At 38.6% G+C, this 24,329-nt stretch overlaps 2 protein-coding genes across 6 annotated transcripts; one reads left to right on the top strand and one right to left on the bottom strand.

The window, feature by feature from the left end:
- The first annotated feature begins 83 nt into the window (after positions 1 to 83).
- On the top strand, positions 84 to 8,692 carry LOC139980938 (uncharacterized protein KIAA2013 homolog). 2 transcript variants are annotated; one of them, XM_071992994.1, is made up of 2 exons: positions 84 to 1,322; positions 2,657 to 8,692. In XM_071992994.1, exon 2 carries the CDS (start codon positions 2,682 to 2,684, stop codon positions 4,587 to 4,589), a length of 1,908 nt encoding a protein of 635 aa, XP_071849095.1. In that variant the 5' UTR covers positions 84 to 1,322; positions 2,657 to 2,681; the 3' UTR covers positions 4,590 to 8,692. The 2 variants fall into 2 exon arrangements, with proteins under 2 accessions (XP_071849095.1, XP_071849096.1); XM_071992995.1 differs by lacking the exon at positions 84 to 1,322 and adding an exon at positions 1,345 to 1,806.
- A 3,760-nt stretch (positions 8,693 to 12,452) lies between these two features.
- On the bottom strand, positions 12,453 to 24,194 carry LOC139980939 (peroxisomal sarcosine oxidase-like). Of its 4 annotated transcripts, none has more exons than XR_011797744.1 (10): positions 23,929 to 24,194; positions 21,276 to 21,385; positions 20,501 to 20,649; positions 19,831 to 20,047; positions 19,341 to 19,523; positions 18,898 to 19,026; positions 16,112 to 16,267; positions 15,661 to 15,736; positions 13,300 to 14,649; positions 12,453 to 13,261 (listed from the first exon to the last, which is right to left on the bottom strand). XR_011797744.1 is itself a non-coding variant. In XM_071992997.1 (9 exons), exons 2-9 carry the CDS (start codon positions 21,372 to 21,374, stop codon positions 14,516 to 14,518), a joined length of 1,143 nt encoding a protein of 380 aa, XP_071849098.1. In that variant the 5' UTR covers positions 21,375 to 21,385; positions 23,921 to 24,057; the 3' UTR covers positions 13,288 to 14,515. The 4 variants fall into 4 exon arrangements, 2 of the variants coding, with proteins under 2 accessions (XP_071849098.1, XP_071849097.1); XR_011797745.1 differs by having other exon boundaries at positions 14,082 to 14,649; XM_071992997.1 differs by lacking the exon at positions 12,453 to 13,261 and having other exon boundaries at positions 13,288 to 14,649; positions 23,921 to 24,057.
- Positions 24,195 to 24,329: the final 135 nt, after the last annotated feature.

Here is a 24,329-nt window from a genome sequence, read left to right as displayed (position 1 = left end):
TTGACATTAATTTATATGAAATTATTAATGAAACACTTTTCAATTTACCAAGATTTTGTCAGTGGTTCTCATTATGTACTAAGGAAAGAAAAATCTCCAGGTTGGAAAATGGACTTAATTGATAAATATAGCATATGTGAGCTGTGTGAGGTTGGGAAGTTCTTTCATCTGAGTATTTCAGCAGTGTTTGTCCAACATTTTGGATAATTCCAAAATGACATTTCTCCATACAGGTTCCTTGTGTTGATTTCATATTTGGGCGGTTCTGTGCAAATCAGTTCATTGATCATGTCAACATATTTAGTGTCACTTTGGTTTGCTAGTGGCTGAATAACTATTCATTAAGGATGGGGCTAAATTGATTTGGCTAAAATCAGCTTGAAAACATGAAATCTCAAGAACTGTAAGTCAAATTGTTTTGATACATAGTAAAATGATAACTCAGGATCCACCTATGGTCCCTATATTGAAACACAAAATCTCAAGAACCATAAATTTATTTCAGTCAATAGTTGGCGCCATGAAAGTACCTATAATCCAATTATTGTCTCTTATTTTCGGTGCAGAACATGCATATTAATGAGTGGGTGGGACATGCAGTAAAAAAAGTGCAATTTCTACAAAAATTGGTACCACGCCTTGAATTCATATTTGGATAGATGCATCGTTATAGGCCAGTCTCGTCATCATTTTCACAGTCATTTGATTTGTCTGAATAAATATTCATCAGGGGTTGGGCCAAATGAGATTTTGGCTTAATTCAGCTAGCAACAGTAAGTTTATTTAAACGGTCAATAGTTCGCACCATGACTGTCAGCTCTTATTATTGGTGCAGACATGCATATTAATGAGTGGCGGGAATCGCAGTAATACACTTAGGTTAGCAGTAAGTCCATAACCGTATATTGGCTACAATTTTTAGGACAAGTACGTTGGTAGACCATGCAACATTTTCAGGTCTGTTTTGATTTTGTTGAATAAATATAACTTGCTGGGCTAAAACAGATTTTGCTAAAATCAGTTCCAAACCACGAAGTCTTTTATCGAATTGACATCTGGTACAATGATACTAGGCTGGGGTAAACCCCATTTGTTTCGCAGCATAGAATATGTATATTGATAGTGAAACACCGTTGGTTTAGCACTTGAGAATACTTCTCCACAAGTACCACACTGTTACGACATGTTAGCTTACAATCTAGCATTTCAAAGGTCCCCACAATGGTTACATTCACATATTTTGTTTCCGACTGAACACTAAAGAAGTGAAAACGTTCTTGTTACTGGTTTGAGTTCACACGTTAAGTCAGAGAACATTCCAGGTAAGCATACATTTCACGTTCTACTTATAGATTTTTAATGAAATACTATTAAACTTAATATGATCCCACATTCGTTTGTATTAAACACGTCATTCTTTCCTGTGTATAACGTCAGCAATTAATACCTCACCCCATTGTTCTGCAACGAAGTACCAGTTTTGCGACTTCGAAGATCTTTCTTTCTTTCCCCTAACCAACTGCAAAGCAGTTTACTATGCACTATATAGCTTCAGATAAGTGGTAAATCCTGTATCGCAGTCTGCACTTAGAGCCTGAAAGGGTATATTTTCACTTAAAATTTGATTTATTAAATGTTTTCACAAACAGTCTACAGTAGTTTCCTCTAGAATAGAGTTATACTAGCTACTAAATTAAGTTACACTACAGTAGCTGTAGGGTTTACAATTTTGCAAATTGAATGGTGTAACCATGAACGGGTGATCAATGGACTACGTTGCATTATTGCAGGTTATTGCACTTACATGTAAGTATAACGCTATTCCTTCATTAGCTTGCGTTGTACCCCAGTTCATGCATTATTCTGTAATAAATGCACTGTAGACTGTTGATTACAGTCTACTAATTCAGGAGTATCAGGTAAAACTACATGTAGGTTAATACCAGCCTTACAGTACCAATATTTAGATGAGATTTTAGACATCCTTGCTTAATTTCATCATGATCCCATTGCTGTGCAAGCTTTTGTATTGTATGTATGAATGGTTGATAAACTATTGTGTGGCTTTAAGTCGGATAGCTACTGTAGTTTCTTTATAATAGTGAGCCTATCCACACTGGGTACGGCTAAGATTTTCAGCTGTCTTACATGTCTACTAAAGCACTTTACCTGCATTGTTTAATAATTAAGACGCGATGTTGAGGAAAGGGTCACCAAGGATGGGAGCAGCTATCTTGGTTTCACACTCATTAGATCTCATAATGTTAGATGCATTTAATGAGTTGCTACCTACTGAAATGTGAAATAAAATGTGTTGTCTTGTTTATGGAGCAAAAGCAAATTACTGGACAATCTTTTTACAGTGGTTGATTTGAAAATCTTCTTAGTGAATATTGTTTTCCATTGTTAATAATTCAATCTTGAAAGCAAAAAGTTCATTTAAGTAGTTTGTATTATTTTCAACAGTCTTTGTGTGATTGTTGATGCCTTCAAGAGTATCGAAGAAACACTGAGCTTTCCATTTGCAATTTGTACTGGTGATAGCAAAGATTTCTGACATCATTTCAGGAAGGCCTTGAAGCATGTCTTAGCTAAAACATGTGCAACTTGTATTTGACTTTGACAGCGTTATTATATTTCTGCTTCACTACATTAGGTAGACTCATCAGCTTACTCTACTGATGTGGGCTTACAACAGACTTAGGGCCTCTGTGGCCTCCATACCAACTGGCAAGTGGCGGAGAATCAGTATAGCCTTCCTGACCGTTCTAATATTCTTTGGCTATATAGCTCCTTGGCTAATACAGAGAAGCAAAACGTCCAAAATGACTACAGACTGCATGACCCTTAAAGTAGAGGAAATACAAAAATCCATTATACCATCAGAAGCAACCATTTTGTACCCAGGAAAGGAAGAGACAGACCAGAAGGTCCTGCCATTTATTGGGAATGGTAAACTTGGGTTTGTGGTTAACCATTTATCTCCTCATAACATCAGGCTCAAGTATGAGATAACAAAAACGGTAATGGCTCCATACCGACCAATGCTTCGTGTCAGTGTACAAAAATACAATGATAAGACTTTGTACGTGGTAAATTATAGGAAGGGAAAAGTGGAGCGAATACAATGTTACTTTGTGATGAACACATGTGTGTGGCTAAATGTAACATCATTTATTCACAGAACAAGACCATCTGTGTTTTATGAGATTGTCACTTTAGAAAATAAATCACCAGTGCCAATCATCCTTGAAATGAGCAGGAATGGACCTTACTATTGGAAGGGCTCTGGAACAAGCACTGAGTCATTCAAAATTAATGGCAAGGAATACCAGTATTCGTTATCATCGGGACGATTCCCTGCACCATACCCACAAGACAAAGCACATCAACATCATATTGCATTAGTGGTGGCTGCAACATCCATCAGCAAGCTTTCTGAAGTACCGCCAGAATCCATCCATCAAATTAAAACTCAGTCAATTATTAAATACTCTGAACCATTCTTAGATGCCCACTCAGAAACTGACATTCTCTCAGAGCTGGTTGATACCGTGGAAGAAGAACTTTTCAGTTTTCTAGGGATGGACATGAGTGAAGTTGAAATGGACCATCTGAACATTTGGTCAGAGAATATTTGGAATAGTCATCTGATGGTGGAGCCTACTGTGGCCGTCAACTCAGAGGAAGATGATGATGATGAAGAAGATAAAATGGTATTAAATACAGAGCTTGGGATGATTACTATCTACTACCTACTGTCATCAGTACCTGCATACTTTGTGCTCCCATCTACTACAAAACAGATGAAGAAGGAGATGCTGCAAGAACTACAACGACCAACATCTTGCTTCAACGGCCAACCAACGATTCATGAAGTGGATTTATGGAAAGGATTACAAAAAGAGGCAGATCTGAATGATTTGCTCTCTCATTGGATGCATGTCTTGTACAAGCATGGATGTTCAGGACTCCTCCGTGCAGGAACACAAGGTATTAATCAAGCTGTCATGCTTAGTTTCTTAGGAGGTCAATTTGCTGACAAGGAACTATCTTTTCATGCAGATCCCTCTTACTTTGAGGGGCAATATCATTTTCACAATCTCTTAATTAACACAACTTTTGTAGACATTGAAATTGATCCGAGGTTGAACAAGCAGACTATACAAGTACGTGTGGTTAGTTCTCACGCTCAAAAGAAGGAACCACTCAAGCTGTATGCATGTGAAGCAGGCTGTGCTTCAGACCCCAAGGAGCTGCAGCCTCAACATCAGACCTTTGAATTAAGATGGACTGAACCATCAACTCCCTTCTTATACATTTCACATAGCAAAGAACACCTCATAAGTTTACGTAAAATCATCCACATCAACAAAAGTAAGCGGTTAGATGAGATACCTCCAAAGTCAGAGTCTGGGAAGGGAGAACCATTCCACATTCCTGTCTTTTTCTGGATTGCCATCTTTAGCATGATCATACTCTTTCATATGTTTTTGATCAAACTGATTTACAATGAGTATTGCAGCGATCGGCCTGGGGCAAGCCGTATCATATCTTGGAAGAGTAGTAAGGAGCAAAGTAAAGCATAAATATCTCAGACAATTGACTCAGATGTGGAGGGAACATTTGTTGGAGCAAATTCAAGGGAATGTAATTTATGTAATATAATGTATGTAATGTATGTAATATTCCCAACCTATGATATTTTGTTACCATACTTGAGGCTGATTTAACAGAAGAAAAGACCATAGAATGATTGGAAGAAGTGTGCTGCTTAACTGTTTTTTCTCTGAAGAACTGATTGCCATTGTTCTGTTTGATGATATTGTTACATTTCAGGAAATCATGAATTAATTTCTTCATCTCTGAGGGGTTATCTTAAAATCTGTATTTCTGAAATTTGTGTTTCTTGCCAATTTGTGGCAATTTTTCAAGTCTTTTGACCTAGCAAGTTGGGTATTACTAAATGATAAGATTGCAGTGTTAGTTTCTCAGGATACATGAACATTAATTGGCAAAGAAATGAAAATTTCATTCAGTTTTAAAACACTTTTACTATTAGTAACAAACTCATGCAGGGAGGAAATCTGAAATTTAATTTGCCATAAGCAAAATATAAGCAAAACCTGCCTAAAGAAATTCATGACTGCCTTGACAATATGCATTCTATCCTACATGTGTACTGGGTGAATTCTACACGCCATACTGTAGCTACAGTATGCATTCTATTCTACATGTGTACTGGGTGAATTATACGTGTCATAGCTACAGTATGCATTACTGTATATCCTACATGTGTACTGGGTGAATTCTACATCCAATAGCTACAGTATGCATTCTATCCTACATGTGTACTGGTAGAATTATACATGTCATACAGTATGCATTATATCCTTCTGTACATGTGTACTGGGTGAATTTTATGCCATAGCTACAGTATAGATAGAATGCATATGCATTCTATCTTACATGCGTACTGGTAGAATTATACATGTCATACTGTAGCTACAGTATGCATTCTATCCTACTGTACATGTGTACTGGGTGAATTCTACGTGCCATAGCTACAGTATGCATTCTATCCTACATGTGTACTGGGTGAATTCTACATGCAATAGCTACAGTATGCATTCTATCTTACATGCGTACTGGTAGAATTATACATGTCATACAGTATGCATTCTATCCTACTGTACATGTGTACTGGGTGAATTTTATGCCATAGCTACAGTATGCATTCTATCTTACATGCGTACTGGTAGAATTATACATGTCATACTGTAGCTACAGTATGCATTCTATCCTACATGTGTACTGGGTGAATTCTACATGCAATAGCTACAGCATGCATTCTATCCTACATGTATACTGGGTGAATTCTACATGCAATAGCTACAGTATGCATTCTATCCTACATGTGTACTGGGTGAATTCTACATGCAATAGCTACAGTATGCATTCTATTCTACATGCTTACTGGTAGAATTATACATGTCATAGCTACAGTATGCATTCTATCCTACATGTATACTGGGTGAATTCTACACGCCATAGCTACAGTATGCATTCTATCCTACATGTGTACTGGGTGAATTATACGTGTCATAGCTACTGTATGCATTTTATCCTACATGTGTACTGGGTGAGTTCTACACGCCATAGCTACAGTATGCATTCTATGTTACATGTGTACTTGGTGAATTTTATGCCATAGCTACTGTTGTGTGAACAGTAGCATTTAGTTTATTTGCTGTTGGGGCTAACAGAACATTTTAAAATCTCACAGTTGAGTCAAATGGACATATTTTAGAAGTATTTGAGTGGAAAACTCTGGGAATGGGAAACCCTTCAACTACTCATAGAAAAGAGTGCATTTAGCACCTTGTCATCTGTATTCCTAAGAAAAAGAAAAAGAGCATTCACATAGCGAGGAAAGATTTATTTATAGCAGACTATACCACACTTGACATCTGTAATAATACTTAGTATTAATAGTTTCTGTATGTTATGAAACATATTTTTATTTTAACATTTTTAAACATATTAGATTGGGATAAAGTTGATGACATGCAGTCACCTATATCAGGCTTCTTGTGAGATGGGTGATTAATACGTAGCTTCAGTCTCTTGGAAACAATGTTTCATTATTGCTTTAATTTAATAATGAAACAAACAGGGCAGTCCTCTTTAACTTAGGGTTGATGTGGACGGTGCTGCTATTGTTGATCATCATTCATCATGTGCAAATAGAATGGGAAGGATAATATATATATGTTCTTCATCTGTTAAAGAGTTACCTGTACCAGGTAGCTAAGAGAAGTCATTATCAGAATATATCTAACGGTTTATGTTGTTGTTGTGTAGCTGAGCTATTGTCTTCTTGATTGGTATATTAATGTACATAACTTTGGCTTGTTACGCTTGAGACTTCTGATATCAGAAACTACTTCCCCACGATGGTTGATCCACTAAGGGCTGTTCTTGTCAATGAAAGATGTGACCGCGAAAGCTATGTTTGTATAAATTGTAAATTGTTATACAAGAAGTATCTATTATATATAACACTTCATTTCATCCTTGCTTTTGATTGGATGTTAACATATTCAGTCTGTTCTTCTTGTGTTTTGTACTGTTGTTTCATCTATGGTCACAAGTTATAAGTAAAGTAGGGCAATTTCTTACAAAAGTACAACTCTGAATAGAAACAAATTAAGGTCTAAGCAGAACATACTGTTATTGTTAACTTGATTACACATGATGGGGATAAAATTCCACAGAGGAAGTGTTAGTGACCGAAAAGTACTGTGCTAAGACTTTTAAGATAACTCAAATGGAACAAACCAAACTTTATCAGGTATAATTGTCTGGTATTTTAAGAAGTAGGTGATGGTCGTTTGTTTGCTGTCAGTCTTTTAACACACACTGTATCACAAGTTACATGGACTGTGGTGTGGGTTAACACACACTGTATCACAAGTTACATGGACTGTGGGTGGGTTAACACACACTGTATCACAAGTTACATGGACTGTGGGTGGGTTAACACACACTGTATCACAAGTTACATGGACTGTGGGTGGGTTAACACACACTGTATCACAAGTTACATGGACTGTGGGTGGGTTAACACACTGTATCACAAGTTACATGGACTGTGGGTGGGTTAACACACTGTATCACAAGTTACATGGACTGTGGGTGGGTTAACACACACTGTATCACAAGTTACATGGACTGTGGGTGGGTTAACACACACTGTATCACAAGTTACATGGACTGTGGGTGGGTTAACACACTGTATCACAAGTTACATGGACTGTGGGTGGGTTAACACACACTGTATCACAAGTTACATGGACTGTGGGTGGGTTAACACACACTGTATCACAAGTTACATGGACTGTGGGTGGGTTAACACACTGTATCACAAGTTACATGGACTGTGGGTGGGTTAACACACTGTATCACAAGTTACATGGACTGTGGGTGGGTTAACACACACTGTATCACAAGTTACATGGACTGTGGGTGGGTTAACACACTGTATCACAAGTTACATGGACTGTGGGTGGGTTAACACACACTGTATCACAAGTTACATGGACTGTGGGTGGGTTAACACACACTGTGTCACAAGTTACATGGACTGTGGGTGGGTTAACACACACTGTATCACAAGTTACATAGACTGTGATGTGGGTAACACACACTGTATCACAAGTTACATGGACTGTGGGTGGGTTAACACACACTGTATCACAAGTTACATGGACTGTGGGTGGGTTAACACACTGTATCACAAGTTACATGGACTGTGGGTGGGTTAACACACACTGTATCACAAGTTACATGGACTGTGGGTGGGTTAACACACACTGTATCACAAGTTACATGGACTGTGAGTGGGTTAACACACACTATCACAAGTTACATGGACATATATGTATATATTTATTGGTATTCTTTTTGTAAGGTGTCAGTCACTCACTGTTCATCCACAAAAATACTTCTCTTGTTAAAAGAAAGAGAAGTGTGTAAAATACTCAATGTACGTTGTCTTTATTACACGACTGAACGGTGGTGTTATACTTTATTCATTAATGGCTTGTTGCAATGTGATCTTTTTTTATTTTATTCATATGGAGTAAAATATTGTATTGAATTAACTGAGTAAATGATGATTTGACTACTATTCTGTTTGTTTACTATCATTCTGTGGTTGTGTAGGTGTAAATATTCCCAGTTTGAGCTCATATGGGATGGGAAAAATTCAAAACAAAAACAAGCTAAAGTAGATCTAAAAGTAAGAATAAAAAATAGTACTCTTTCAACAGATGGAATGGAAGCAATTGGCAAGAGGAGACAAGTATAAAAGAATAGTTTAATTTCAGCTTCCACCAACCCCCACCCCCCTCCCCTTCCCAACCCCTGTGGGATACCCTTCTAAACTATAATCCACATCAATGGCCATACTGTCACCTGCCGACTGCTTTAACTCTAGCCATCTAGCTTCCTAAGCTAGGGGCCTCCTCCCAGAGCCGAGGCCTCCTCCTAGCTAGCAAAGTCAAGCGAGTCAACAGATGTTTTAATTTGAGGCCGCCTCCCATCTAGCAAAGTCATGCGCGTGAATAAACATTTGAATATAAATTTTAGAGATTAGTGACCAGATACCAGAGGATGTTTGTTTACATTTTTTGTTTTGAACTTTATAAGTTGATCATAAAGGGGGTCGAATTTGTAGCAGTGGTGGAGAAACAGGGGGGGGGGGGGGTTGGGGGTTTTAACCCCCCACTTTTTGAAGAGGGGGGGTTGGCCCACACAATCAACCCCCCCTAGTTTTTGCCAGTTATGTTCTGTTATAGCCTATGTTATGTGCTCCAAATGGCATAATAAATCAAATTATTTAATTTGAAATTGTTAAAGTCATTTCAACCTTTTACCTGGTAGGCTACATCAACAATTAACGACCGAAAACCGAGTTAGAATTGACCCACACATTATTTCTAGCCCCTTTCCCCCACCTTGCGCATTGGAACTTGTAGCTCATAGCGCTAACTTCACCCCACAACAGACATACACAAAATAACGTTTTGTTGCTGTTGAATAGCTTTGGAACTGTATACACTTGCCAACTTCAACGAGGTGAAGGAAGGAAAAGAAAAAGAAGAAAGAGAGAAAAGGAGAAAAGGATGGAGTAGAAAATACGGCAAGAAAACGGGAAGAGAAAGAGGAACAGTGACAAAATTATTCGAATTTGTAAAGCAAACAGCAGATATCACATCATATCAGTGAGCATGAAAATGGCGTTCCACGATAAACAGCCTCCAAACCATGGGCGCAGATCCTGGTGAGGACAGCGGGACGCGTCCCCACCAACTTTTTCAGTAGTGGGGACATGATATACCGTGTCCCCCCCCCCCCACCAATTTGTCTTGACCAATAGCTGCATTCAAGTTCCCCTGTATTGAACTTTGGCGCAGTTTGATCCAGCATTGTGCAAATGACATGCAGCAGTTCTCATTTTATTGTATTTTTTCCACAGTTGTTAAATATAGGACGGAAATCGCATTTGCGGCAGTCTATATTTGTTTTCTGGGAGAGGACCCCAGACCCATCGTATATACAAAAGTCTACTTGGATTATTTGTCCCCTGATTTTCTTTCTGCAGACGCCCATGTATTTCTCCAAACTAAATTTCTAAGCCATGAGATCTAAAACTTAAGGAGGTTTAGGAGCATCGTTAGGTCTGGGAAGTGTTATTTCCGGCGATCTGGGAGGTATATTTGCCCAAAAAAATCGTACGCTACGCGCGAACCCATGGTCGCGCTCCACTTAGATAGTGTCATAAAACAGACACGCGTCCCCACCATTATCCAAGACTGATCTGCGCCCATGCTCAAAACTGTCGATGTGTGTAGTGTTCGGTTTCGGAAATATCTGGTATATTTTTATTTCCTTCAACGAAATTTTTTAGTAGCCGTCTGAATTTTCGAAAATTCCCTAACCAACATTCTTCATCATACTCGTGCAATTTTGACCCGTCTGTTAGGGTTTGAAGGAGGTTTTTCTATATCGGTTGTCCATAGATGATATTTTGTGCAACATTATGGGTATGTTTTGAAGTGAATTTATTCACGAGAATTGTGAATTTTCAAATTCTGAACAGTGGGGCTGACGGATATTGTGGGCCGTGATGAAGAATCACCTACAAAAGCAATGATCCACAGGATATGTGATGAAGTCGAACATGATGTGTGACTGGTGACAATCTTCAAAAAGGTTATAGATGAGAAAAAAAGTATTTGGAAAAAACTTGGTTCTCAGGTAAAAGTGTACATATGGTTGGTCAGTTTCAAGCCCGAGAAGTGCCATTTCCGGTGATCTGGGGGTACCAAAACCAGAAATTTGCTTGTACGCTGCGCGCCAACCAATGGTGGCGCTCCGCTTATAAAGTAATACGCACCCCCCGGGTTAGAAAATCCTGCATACGTCCCTGGTTAAATGCAGCTTTTCAAGGCCTGGGCAGTGCCATTTACTGCAATCTGGAGGCAATATTTGCCAAAAAATTCTTGTTCACTTCGCGCCAACTTATGGTGGCGCTCCACTTGATAGTGAGCCAGCAGTTATGACTTTTTATTTCATCAATGGCCTGCAACCCCCCCCCACTTCTGACAAGAAATCTCTGCCACTGAGTTGTAGGTATAGAAATATTTTTGTTAGAGAGCCCTTTGGTGCCTTTTTGATGCCTGCCCTTTGATGCGTGAGGATTAGTTGACTGGATTATATTAGTTTTATTTTACTTTGGTTTAATTGCTTAGTATAAGCTAATGTTACCATACATATGGATGTTTCATCGAAGTATTATACATATTAACATGGTATACTCTTGTTTATTAAGGAGTTTAGCCTATAAGTTTGGAATGTTGTTGAAGGTGATTTTCTTTTATCTTGGTATATCCAAGGAAGGCAGCTTCAGATGAGGGAAGGACATGTCCTTAAGATGTTTAATTTGATACTGATGTAAAAGTTAGAGGGCCTGACTTTTTGATCCTAGCAGGATCTTCAGAGTCGAAATTTTCAAATTGGTACTCAGTATTCCTTTATTCTGGAAAACAGTAAAACGATAAAATTCACCAGTTTCGATTGAAGAGAGGTCATTTTAATTTCCCCATTTATCGCAATATTCTTCCAAAAAAATTATAAACCTTTGTAGTCAAAACTGGTTTTAATTAACTTACCAGAATGCCAAAACAGCGAAATTGTCAGGGAAGTGTCTAAGGTGGGTGTTTTGATCTTTGAAGCGTATTGTAGGTAACTTGGAATGTCAGGAACGTACAGGCTATTCAAAAGAGGGCTTAAGGCAGACCCTTGCGTAGTGCCAGCACTGATTATGAAAGGATCGGACATCTGAATGTGGATGCTAAGGGTTGGAATATACCAATAAGTTACTTTTAAAGCCATCATCAAAATTATTATAAGAATAATAATAATATATATTTTGTAAAGTATTTACCAATAGATCAGACCGACCCTGAACTTCGCTCAGTTTTATCAAGCAGACAATTGGTTTTATTGCCAAGAATTGGGTAGATCTTTGGCTTAAAAAATTATTGACCTATTTTCCAAAAGTGTTTTGGGTTGATTTCACTGGTGTTCTCTCTGCAGGTCTTTTCAAGTTTGAGATTTTTCTGATGAGTGACGAGAGAATTAATTACTTTTTAACTGTTTTAATGTTTGGTCTTAATATTAGGGTCCCTATTTTTTGGATAATCCCTAATTCTTAGCCTTCTTCTACCTTTCATAAGGGATAGAGATCTCTTTCTTCGGTCTTCAGAGGACTTTTAACGAAAGTAATATCCATGGTTTGAGTTTTCATGACACACTGCACTTTTCTGCATTATTCATAAACCTATTTCAAGTATTTTAATGGTTAATAAAATAAAGAAAATACCTTTTATTCATTGCAATAAAAGTTCATTTTATTATAATTATAGCAAGCAATATGTTAACATTTAATTGATTATAAAAAGTACATGATAAGTGTATTTAGAATATTTCCTAACTTCGTTAAAGGCACTTTGAATGAATAATGATCGCTTCAATTGTAACAATAGAATATGATTTGAAACAAACAGATGTAAAAGGCAAATAGCAATACTGATTGGTAGACATTTAAAATGATCGAGGTATGAAAAAATTGAAATGTAATTTATAATAAATCATAGCAGATAGTCTCTAACAAATTATCCAACTCTTTAGTATAGTGAGCTGGCTCTTATGTTAATGTCATTTTATTATGATGATGCTGGTAGTATATTGTAATACAGAGAAGATGCAGCATACCAGTAATATCTAATAGATAATACCCAACCGTAGGACAACGTTGAATAACTAATAGATAATACCCAACCATAGGACAATATTGAATAACTAATAGATAATACCCAACCGTAGGACAACGTTGAATAACTAATAGATAATACCCAACCATAGGACAATATTGAATAACTAATAGATAATACCCAACCGTAGGACAATGTTGAATAACTAATAGATAATACCCAACCGTAGGACAATGTTGGATAACTAATAGATAATACCCAACCGTAGTACAACGTTGAATAACTAATAGATAATACCCAACCGTAGGACAATATTGAATAACTTATAGATAATACCCAACCGTAGGACAACGTTGAATAACTGATAGATAATACCCAACCATAGGACAATATTGAATAACTAATAGATAATACCCAACCTAGGACAATATTGAATAACTTATAGATAATACCCAACCGTAGGACAACGTTGAATAACTGATAGATAATACCCAACATAGGACAATATTGAATAACTAATAGATAATACCCAACCGTAGGACAACGTTGAATAACTAATAGATAATACCCAACCATAGGACAATATTGAATAACTAATAGATAATACCCAACCGTAGGACAACGTTGAATAACTAATAGATAATACCCAACCGTAGTACAACGTTGAATAACTAATAGATAATACCCAACCATAGGACAACGTTGAATAACTAATAGATAATACCCAACCGTAGTACAACGTTGAATAACTAATAGATGATACCCAACCGTAGGACAACGTTGAATAACTAATAGATAATACCCAACCGTAGTACAATGTTGAATAACTAATAGATAATACCCAACCATACGACAATGTTGAATAACTAATAGACAAACCCACACATACAGTAGTACAACGTTGAATAACTAATAGATAAACCCAACCGTAGGACAATGTTGAATAACTAATAGACAAACCCACACATAGGACAATGTTGAATAACTAATAGATAATACCCAACCGTAGTACAATGTTGAATAACTAATAGATAATACCCAACCATACGACAATGTTGAATAACTAATAGACAAACCCACACATACAGTAGTACAACGTTGAATAACTAATAGATAAACCCAACCGTAGGACAATGTTGAATAACTAATAGACAAACCCACACATAGGACAATGTTGAATAACTAATAGACAAACCCAACCGTAGGACAATGTTGAATAACTAATAGATAATACCCAACCGTAGGACAATATTGATTAACTAATAGATTGTGTCGTTTACATTTGCCAGTATTTCTGCAGGTTTTGATATTTGAAAAACAGCAGATAATTGTAGACAGTTTCAACTGCTGAAAGCTGCCCTACATTTACTCAGCCCAAACTGTAGTACATTGTAAACCTTCATTGTTTCTATCTGTTAGTTTCTATCTTTGTGCATCGCATGACTCCTCTGATCCTATGCAAGCCAATTTTTCTTTTCATATGTAAACTGTTTCTCACAATCGTCTTTACTTTACGTTTCAGTGTCCTATTAAGGCTTATCACGCAATCAACCATTTATAGAGTAGTACTGCTGTAGTACTAAATATTTCATTTAATCACCATGGAGATATACAAGATCAGCCACAACCCATCATGCAGAGCTTCAGGCCGTCTTCAATCTGTCTGATGGATTTCAAAGTTTGGAGGAATCAGAATACTTGGCAAACCTCTTGGCACTCAGAGATGTGATGTCATACGACAATTTATCCCCAAAGACAAGTTCACCTAATATCCGTCCAACCACGGGAGCCATCTTAAATCCATGACCTGAAGAAAGGATGAAAATATGTTATGTTGTGAATGATGAAAACTTACATCACACCTCACATCCCAATCCCTATATATCTCCGATCTAGCCTAAGAACTGGTAACATTGTTGCACTGCATCCCCAATCACCCTCTCTAAGGTCTCTAGCTGCCTCCCCAATCACCCTCTCTAAGGTCTCTAGCTGCCGCCTTTGTTCAGAATCTACCATTCAGAAGTCTATACACTTGTGTGCAAAACAGGATTCTCAAGCTTTGTTCCCCTGGATTTGGATTTTGGTGGATGCCTAGTTTGCATTCTTGGTGGATGCTTTGTTTTGCATTCTTGGTGGACGCCTTGTTTTGCATTCTGGTGGACCCCTGGTCTTGCATTCTTGGTGGACCCCTGGTTTTGCATTCTTGGTGGACACCTTGTTTTGCACTCTTGGTGGACACCTGGTTTTGCATTCTTGGTGGACGCCTTGTTTTGCATTCTTGGTGGACGCCCAGTTTTTCATTCTTGGTGGACGCCTAGTTTGCATTCTTGGTGGACGCCTTGCTTTGCATTCTTGGTGGACGCCTAGTATGCATTCTTGTTGGACTCTTTTGAAGTCAGGAAGAAGTTAGCTTCATTTATTTTCGCGTAATACAAGTCACTCCTTTATATAAAGTATCCTTGAATTTTCCATGTTTTTGGATGCATGTACTTTTCCCTTTCATGATCACCCTCAACATGGTGTCCAAAGCATCTGAAAATTACATTACAAGATGCTTTAAATGTATCATAAACATACCAGCTACTATGTGGTTTGATCCTAGAAATGGTTCACAGTGTACCTGAATACAAACACATATGAAGAGAACTGCAGAGCACAAGACTGAATTGTCATTGTAAGAGGAGGGAAGAGGAATGATCCACACCTTATCCCCCTCCCCTCCCCTGCCCATTGACATGATCCTGGCTTGTTTGACTACATTGACTCTTCATTAGTCACATGTTACCTTGTTTAACTGTCATTTAATATGAATCCTTACCTGAAAAGCCAGCACCAAATGCAATATTGGGATATCTGGGCAATGTATCAATAACAAAGTCAGAGTCTGGGGTAAGCTGTAGGGAAGTAAACAAAAAGACAATTTCAAATGTTTAATTAGGCTAATGACCAGTAGGTACCTCTATCAGTTGTTGTAGTTAATTGATTTAACTGATTGAAAACAAAGAGGAAAGTGGTAAGCTACACTTATGAATATACATGTCGACTAAATTAGCATAAATTTAAGCACATTGTTATGCATAACACAGAGTTTGTTTGGCATCCTGCAAACTGTCATATATCATTGAAGTCCAATTTTTTATCTTTGGCAAGATTAGATTGTGAAGTTATTTTACACTTATAAGCATCATTTAGCTAATTCTCAATGTATTGTTTTTATATGTATGCAATGCATCTCTTTTAGTAGCCGTAAAACTTATTGAGTATCTTACTGTGTACATGCAGGACTCCACAATAGCTGGTTTGGACTCAAGCCCTGGTAAATTTTCTCTGACATAATCACAGATGAAGTTCAAATCTTTGGTCTGGTTAAAGGTGGCATCTCTTTTGTCAGGGTGAGTGATCTTTACACCGCTGTGTTCACACACCTGTAAGATCAGCAATTACCAAATGTCCCACTAATCAGAGTTAACATCAAACATGACATTGTCTTAGAGAAACAAAGGAATTAAAACTACAAAAGGAAGGTACAAAATGGCCAGCAGCAGACTGGAATTTTACAAATACATTTACACACTACAGTATGCTAGTTTACAACCATTCACAAGCAGAACAAACACTTACTATGTGAGAAACATTTACACACTACAGTATGCTAGTTTACAACCATTCACATGCAAGCAGAACAAACACTTACTATGTGAGAGACATTTACACACTACAGTATGCTAGTTTACAACCATTCACAAGCAGAACAAACACTTACTATGTGAGAAACATTTACACACTACAGTATGCTAGTTTACAACCATTCACATGCAAGCAGAACAAACACTTACTATGTGAGAGACATTTACACACTACAGTATGCTAGTTTTCAACCATTCACAAGCAGAACAAACACTTAATTACTATGTGAGAGATGTATCTTGTTTCATCATTGCTTTTACCGCCTTGCTTTAACCAACTTCATTAAAGCAATTATAAGGGTATGGAATCATACAGTGCTAAAAATACTCTATAGTCAGTTATCACTAGCCCTCCCTGCCTTTAATAGGGAGACCATAACTGCACAGTACTTATACATACAAGGGACATATTAGTTGTGTACAGGCTGGGTACATATGCTACGTGTAACAGATACATTATGGGTGTTTTATCAGGCAGGTACATCATAGATACACATCATAGAAACAAACAGGGAGCATACTACTACTGGCAGGTACATTATAGATACACACAGGGAGCATACAACTACCAGCATACATCATAGAAACACACAGGGAGCATACTACTACTGGCAGGTACATCATAGAAACACACAGGGAGCATACTACTACTGGCAGGTACATTATAGATACACACAGGGAGCATACTACTACTGGCAGGTACATTATAGATACACACAGGGAGCATACTACTACTGGCAGGTATATCATATAGATACACACAGGGAGCAGGTACATCATATAGAAACACACAGGGAGCATACTACTACTGGCAGGTACATCATATAGATACACACAGGGAGCATACTACTACTGGCAGGTACATCATATAGAAACACACAGGGAGCATACTACTACTGGCAGGTACATCATATAGAAACACACAGGGAGCATACTACTACTGGCAGGTACATCATATAGATACACACAGGGAGCATACTACTACTGGCAGGTACATCATAGATACACACAGGGAGCATACTACTACTGGCAGGTACATCATATAGATACACACAGGGAGCATACTACTACTGGCAGGTACATCATATAGATCAACGAGGTAAATGAATCTGGAGGATTCATGTCAATTGGGTGCGCGCGTACCATGTATGGAGGGTCATGTGATGTGTTCCAGGGTGGTACTATACTGATATTTCTCTGTAGCAGTTCGAGAACAGTGTTAGTGACTTCGTGAAAGATTGGTCGGTTCGGACATGGGAACTAACGGCATAAGAATGTACTGGTACTTCAGGCCTACGAAATAGTGCTAATATGCTAACGTTCAACCTTATTCTCTTGAATGAAGGCAGGCTTTCTACATAATCTTACTTATTAATACAGCTCTAGGGGCAAGCTTTGTCTCATATGGCCTAACGTTATTACTACACGCTATAAGTGAATGTAGAAATGGGAAATGTTTAGTTCAGTGCAACTACGGAATTCTCCATGGAACAGAGCCTAATGCTGCTCGACGGGAATATAGCTATCACGTTAGGCTACAGGCACGGTTATTGCTAGGTAACGGGTGTCGTCTGCTGCTCTAAGCACGCAAACACATTTAGGTACTGGTTGGGTGAAATCATCATGCGTAATAGGGAGAGTAGTATATTAGTACCACCCTGGAACACATCACATGACCCTCCATACATGGTACGCGCGTACGCGCGTATTTACTGTGTGATAGTTTCTCCAGATTCATTTACCTCGTTGATATAGATACACACAGGGAGCATACTACTACTGGCAGGTACATCATAGATACACACAGGGAGCATACTACTACTAGCAGGTACATCATATAGAAACACACAGGGAGCATACTACTACTGGCAGGTACATCATAGATACACACAGGGAGCATACTACTACTGGCAGGTACATCATATAGATACACACAGGGAGCATACTACTACTGGCAGGTACATCATATAGATACACACAGGGAGCATACTACTACTGGCAGGTACATCATAGATACACACAGGGAGCATACTACTACTGGCAGGTACATCATATAGATACACACAGGGAGCATACTACTACTGGCAGGTACATCATATAGAAACACACAGGGAGCATACTACTACCAGCATACTGTGGCAGTGATTAATTGAGATAAATCACTGATATTTTACAAAAATGGAGTCAAGGTTTTCTTAATAGAGGTTAATTCTTTCGACCTATTTAATGGCAATGATACTAACTAGTGAGGGATTAGTTATGCAGCAGTCAGATATTAAGTCATATTATAACCTCATCTAAGAAGGATTTCAGAAACAAATGTCCTTCGTCGTAGAACATTCTTTAATTTACCGGACAGGTTGACTAACCTTCATTAGGCCGCTGTACTCACTGCAGGGCAAACCATACATATCTTGAGAGTAGTCAATAAACACAGGTAGCTTCTTGCTTGATCCTGGAACCCTTTCTTTCCAGTAGCATACCGAGATACGTTCAACCTTTGAGAGATAAAAAGACAATCATATTGCAGAAAGACAATGCAAGATTAAATACAGAACAACCTGAGCAAATTCAAGTAAAAATTTCAAAGTATAGAAAAGTAATTGAAACTGTAATCAGCCAATTTATAAATCAACTTAAAGATTTGAATAACTGACTTTATTTGGTGATAAATAGAAATGACTCATTGAAGGTAATCCACACATGGTCTTGATTCTATCAAATTACTCCCTTCAAGTAGTAGAACCAAAGAGGGGTACCTCTCCCTACATTATCCACTGTACTACATCACTATAACATGAAAGATACTCACACTCAGGGGTAGGTTCATTCCCAGTGGTTTCAGGAGATCTGACGTCCAAGCACCAGCAGTAACGATGAGATGTTTGGTCTTATAAGTTCTTTTGTTTGTTCTGACAGTCACAATTTCACCTGGAAATATGTGCTGTACTTTCTCTTCATCCTGAATCAGGCCACCAAAGCATTTAATCTGTTCCTGTGATATGGAAAGTCAGGCATTTATTACGTATGGAAACTTACCTTTGGTAGTACATTGTATGAGGCTTAAATGGATGGTCAAGTCATGTTTTAACAAATGATAATGAGTGGTCCCTCACTAGATGAAACCTAAGGTCATTTTAACATATATCTAATCCAGCTTAGTTGGATCATAACTATAACAATTTTACAAAGTATTATCGAGTAATTGTTTTTCAACTCTACTGCACAACATTTATGATAATCAGAAAGCTAACATGTTCATATACAGAACACAGACTTTACGGAGCTCACTCTAAGCTTACCCGAAGTGATATTAGTGCTTTATCTGCCTTCAGAGTACCTGCGTCATTTTCCATGTAAATTCTATGGCCAACAGGTAGACTCATTACACCTGGATATCTTCGTTCTAGTTCCTCTGGGCTAATTTCCTGGTACTGTCCTCCACACTCAACAACAGACTTGCAACTCTTCTCAAACTCTTCATATGGCGCTTTGTCAATTACCAAAATACCTGTTTTTCTTTAAAAGGATAATGAATGAAACAGAAAACCCGATTGGAACTATCTAATCTATTTACTTGAGACTTTCTTTTAAGTAGCTGCACTTTCTTATAAAAAGATGACAAACTTTGATGTCTAATAAGGCAAATGTACAGTGGCAGCTGGTGCAAGTAAGTGCTACAAATATTTTGGTTGGTTATCCAACAAGACCTCTTACCTTAGACAATTGTACTGGACAGCCATTTAAAATCAGCTTTTGACTCTTAACACCATAAAGAAATATTTATTATACATTGGAAGTAACAGACACTACTGTTCCCACTAATGTATCTTCTTTAATAATACTGCAGGGTCCATTGAATGAAGCATATTCTTCGAGAGTCCATAACAAGCAACAATTAAGTCTAAGAGTCCGCTACAAGCAACAATTAGTCACACAGTCTACTGCAAGAGATCAACATAGCTACAGTACCTGAAAAGTTTAGTTTTGGTTTCCTGCTCAAGTTTCTTCCAGAGCAGCATGGCCTCCACAGTCATATGAGAATACAAGGGTTTATCATATGAGGAGCGCAGTATTCTGGAAGCGCCATGTGAGCTACCTCTGGTGTGAGGAAGTGGAAACTGAAAAACAAAACAGTAATAGGTCACTAGTTTACATTATTATGCATATATATACCGACATGTTTTGTTCTATACATGCAGGGCATAGTCTGTTTGTGCATCGCTTTGATGTTTAAGTTTGTGTGGTGGTGCTTAAACTTTTCGTTTTATACATGTAGGGCATACTCTGTTGCTGGTTTTGATGTTTAGGTTTGTGTGGTGATGCTTAAACTTTTCGTTTTATACATGCAGGGCATACTCTGTTGCTGGTTTTGATGTTTAGGTTTGTGTGGTAATGCTTAAACCTTTTGTTTGATACATGCAGGGCATACTACTCTGAACATAGCTGGCTTGATGTTTAGATCACTGCACTGTTCATCAGCCCTTTACATGCATTTAAGAGATAAGCTTGTACAGGTCTTTGTTCTGACATCGGCTAAAGATTTACCAAAATATACATGTGCAGTAAATATGGTGTCCTCTTGGATAATAACCTGAATATTTATCTGAAGTTCAATGTATTCCTACAAGCACTTACATAAGCTAAGTCCTAGAGTTTAAATACTGTCTATATGTAACCTGAACCACATTATGGTACAGTATAAAGTATGTTAATTTCTTGCAAATGTTCTACAATATATATTTACCTGATCCAATAACAGTGTCTTCTTGCCCCTCATGGTGAGATGATACACTGAAGATGTCCCAACAATACCACCTCCTATGACTATACAATCATATGTCATTTTTCTAGAGTCTGAAAGCAAATATATACAAAGGTCATGTCTGCATCAGGGTAATTGGAATAATGAGTGACATAATTAGTAAAGTGTCTATTATGTCTAGCTTGCTCAAATATTGACTTGACATGTCTTGAGCTTTGTGTCTCAGATATCTTGAGTCTTTGCTTAACAACCATCATTCCCTACATAACATCATAATGGAGTCCAGTATCGCAGAGCAATATGAATCAGTAGTCAAAGGACTTCTGATAACTTGCATGCCAAGTACCCCAACTATGATTACCAGTTTTATGACATTGCAATTGACTGGCAGTGCAAATCTAGATTTGTTAAATTAGTGGGAGCTGTTCACCTGATTGAGGGTTCAATAAGGATGGTGCTCTTACTTAATTAGCTCAACCGCGCATGTATTTAGAATAGACCTGAAAACATCAGAATAATTTGTGGGTATTTCTTACAATACACAACACTATAGTAGCATTCATTAATGCATCGGAACACTTACGGTGCATAATTTAACTGTTTAGATGGGATGCATCTAGACACAAATACTTTCCGATAAGGTTACATGAGTCTCTCAGCCACGGACTAGCTGTGATCGGGTGAATAAGTAAGCGCGCCAAATTGATATTCATCCGCAGTGGCGTAGCCAGGAATTTTTCAGTGGGGGGGCGCTGGGGGGCTTGACCATTTCGTGGGAGGGCGTCTTGTTACTATCTAAGCGGAGCGCCACCATGAGTTGGGGCGCAGCGTACCCAAAAATTTTAGCTAAAATGGCCTCCTAGCTCGTCGGAAATGACACTTCCCAGGCCTTGTAAGCAAGGGCAACAATCCGATTTGAAACCTGAGGGGATGTAATCGATTCAAGTATTTTGGCTGCAAGTACTATCTAAACGGAGCGCCACCATCGGTTGGCGCGCAGCGTAGCAAGAAAATTTCAGATTTCAATACCTGCCAGATTGCTGGAGATGGCACTTGCCAGGCTGGATAGCAGCCATCTAGTTGCATGATTTCGGGAGAAAATTACAAATTCGTCACTCAGGAAATCTGCAATAAAGTTCATGGGGCCTTAATTTTTACGGAATATGCTCCCTATTTCCCCAATATTAGAGAACGGGCATCGTCTTTGAAACACCATCTACAACTAAACAACAAATATGTACAGGCTTTGGCTCTAGCTATGAAGTGCCATGACTTCTTGAACTAGTTGTAGGCTCCGGCCGCACCATTATCCGCACACAGCTGCTTGTGGTTTCAATCTCAAATTGCGCTCGTCGCGACACACAGACAAAGTTGCAGGTCATACCGATGTGAAAACTCTTGGTCACTTTTCATAGAACTGAACTTCTAATATTCGATGATATGAAGCCTGAGATTTGTAAGCCCTAACCAAATAGAGCCACGACACTAAAATGTGTGTGTGTGTGGGGGGGGGGAACATTTGATAGTGTGTCCCCCACCCATCGAAATGTGGGAGATGTGTCCCCCCGCCCCCCCCCCCCTGGATTGACGCCCATGCTTGTAAGCTGCTCTAAAGTTTCCTCAAAATCCCTCTGACACATTAGTAGGGTGATAGACTGATTCTCAGCGATAGTATTGTCTCCTTTCTTGAAAATTTGGCGGTTTTAAGAGCATCAGGGTACGTCCCAGAAGTGAAAACCGGCCTATGCACTATGTCACGTCCAGTTTTTCAGCAACTATAGCCTACTGCCGGTCAGTGAGTGGTCATCATGGAGATTCGAGACCAAGGGCGTAGGAACCGAGGGGGGCTGGGGGGCGCCAGCCCCCTCAGTGAAAAATATGGGGAGACGGAAGTATCATTCCGCCCCCCCGCTTCACAAGTCAGAAACCCCTTTTTCATTTCTCAATAAATGATAACAACATTCGTCATTTTAGCAGAAAACATTTTGGAAGAAAAAAATCTCATTTGGAGCACCAAATTGCATCTAAGGCCAGGTGAAAATGCAAAATTATTTAAAAAATGGAGTGGGTGTTGAAGTGTGCTATATTGCACCACATTGCATCTGAGGCCACGTGGAAATGCAAAAAAATTCCAAAAGGGAGGGGGACACCCCCTCCCCTTATACCCCTCCCCCAGGCTGGCCAACAGTCTTCAGCCCCCCACTCAAAAGTACCTTCCTACGCCACTATTCGAGACCATTCAGACCAATGATGTATTTTTCGCACATGTCATTTTATTATCGACACCCAAAATCCCAGTGGGGGGCGACTGGGGGCGACAAGCTTTCATGGGGGGCTGTCCCCCCACGCCCCCCCCTTGGCTACGCCACTGTTCATGCGACAAATCGGGTAAATAGCCACAACCCCAAAAAAAAATTGAGAAAAAAAAACAGTTAGGCTTTTATTACAGGTATTCTAAATATCTCTAGTCAAGCTTTTAATTTCCTTAGAATTGCTTACTGAACAGTAAGTTAGACTAGTCAATGTAACCATGAGAGCCAGTCTGTAGACTTAACTTAGACTTAAGAGGGTTTACGCTTGTTGTAAATGTTGGCACCGTGAGACTGACAACTGGTGCGATTTCTTACCAACGTACCTTTTGATGACTGCATGCTGAATTTTCTTGAATTCAACCTTTGATTTGTTGAAAGTTGCTGTGCTGAGCTGTTCTGCATTCACCGTCACAACATCAGCTGTTGACGCTGTACTGGTCTCGAGAATGCAGGGCGGCTACATCAAGCTATTATGGGTAAACGGCAGACCTTGTTGTATAATAATCACCATAATTTTCTTGTTTCTGCTACCTGCGCGCTAGACAGCTGGGATACATGTAAACACGAAGAAAAGTAATCACCTAGCACTACCAATGAAAGTTAACGCAATCAAATGCTCAAAACCAAAACATACAGTGGCCCAGAAGAGGCGTTACAAATAATACGGCAGCCTAGAGACGACGTTACAAATAAAATTGCTTACGCGTTTTTGAATGCTTTTTTT

This window comes from Apostichopus japonicus, chromosome 15 (genome assembly GCF_037975245.1).
Source record: "Apostichopus japonicus isolate 1M-3 chromosome 15, ASM3797524v1, whole genome shotgun sequence".
Classification (NCBI taxonomy): Eukaryota; Metazoa; Echinodermata; class Holothuroidea; order Aspidochirotida; family Stichopodidae; genus Apostichopus; species Apostichopus japonicus.
The sequence above is the reverse complement of the archived record's forward strand: the minus strand, read 5'-3'. Positions and strand labels throughout refer to the sequence as shown.

What these genes read in the sequence shown, in the direction of transcription:
- LOC139980938 (XM_071992994.1), top strand. Translation starts at nt 2,682, where the DNA reads ATGTGGGCTTACAACAGACTTAGGGCCTCTGTGGCCTCCATACCAACT.
- LOC139980939 (XM_071992996.1), bottom strand. Translation starts at nt 24,007, where the DNA reads ATGCAGAACAGCTCAGCACAGCAACTTTCAACAAATCAAAGGTTGAAT. An exon ending in CAGCATGCAGTCATCAAAAG is followed by an intron (nt 21,386 to 23,928) that starts GTACGTTGGTAA and finishes ATTTGCTTTCAG; the next exon opens with ACTCTAGAAAAATGACATAT. An exon ending in ACCAAAACTAAACTTTTCAG is followed by an intron (nt 20,048 to 20,500) that starts GTACTGTAGCTA and finishes ATCCTTTTAAAG; the next exon opens with AAAAACAGGTATTTTGGTAA.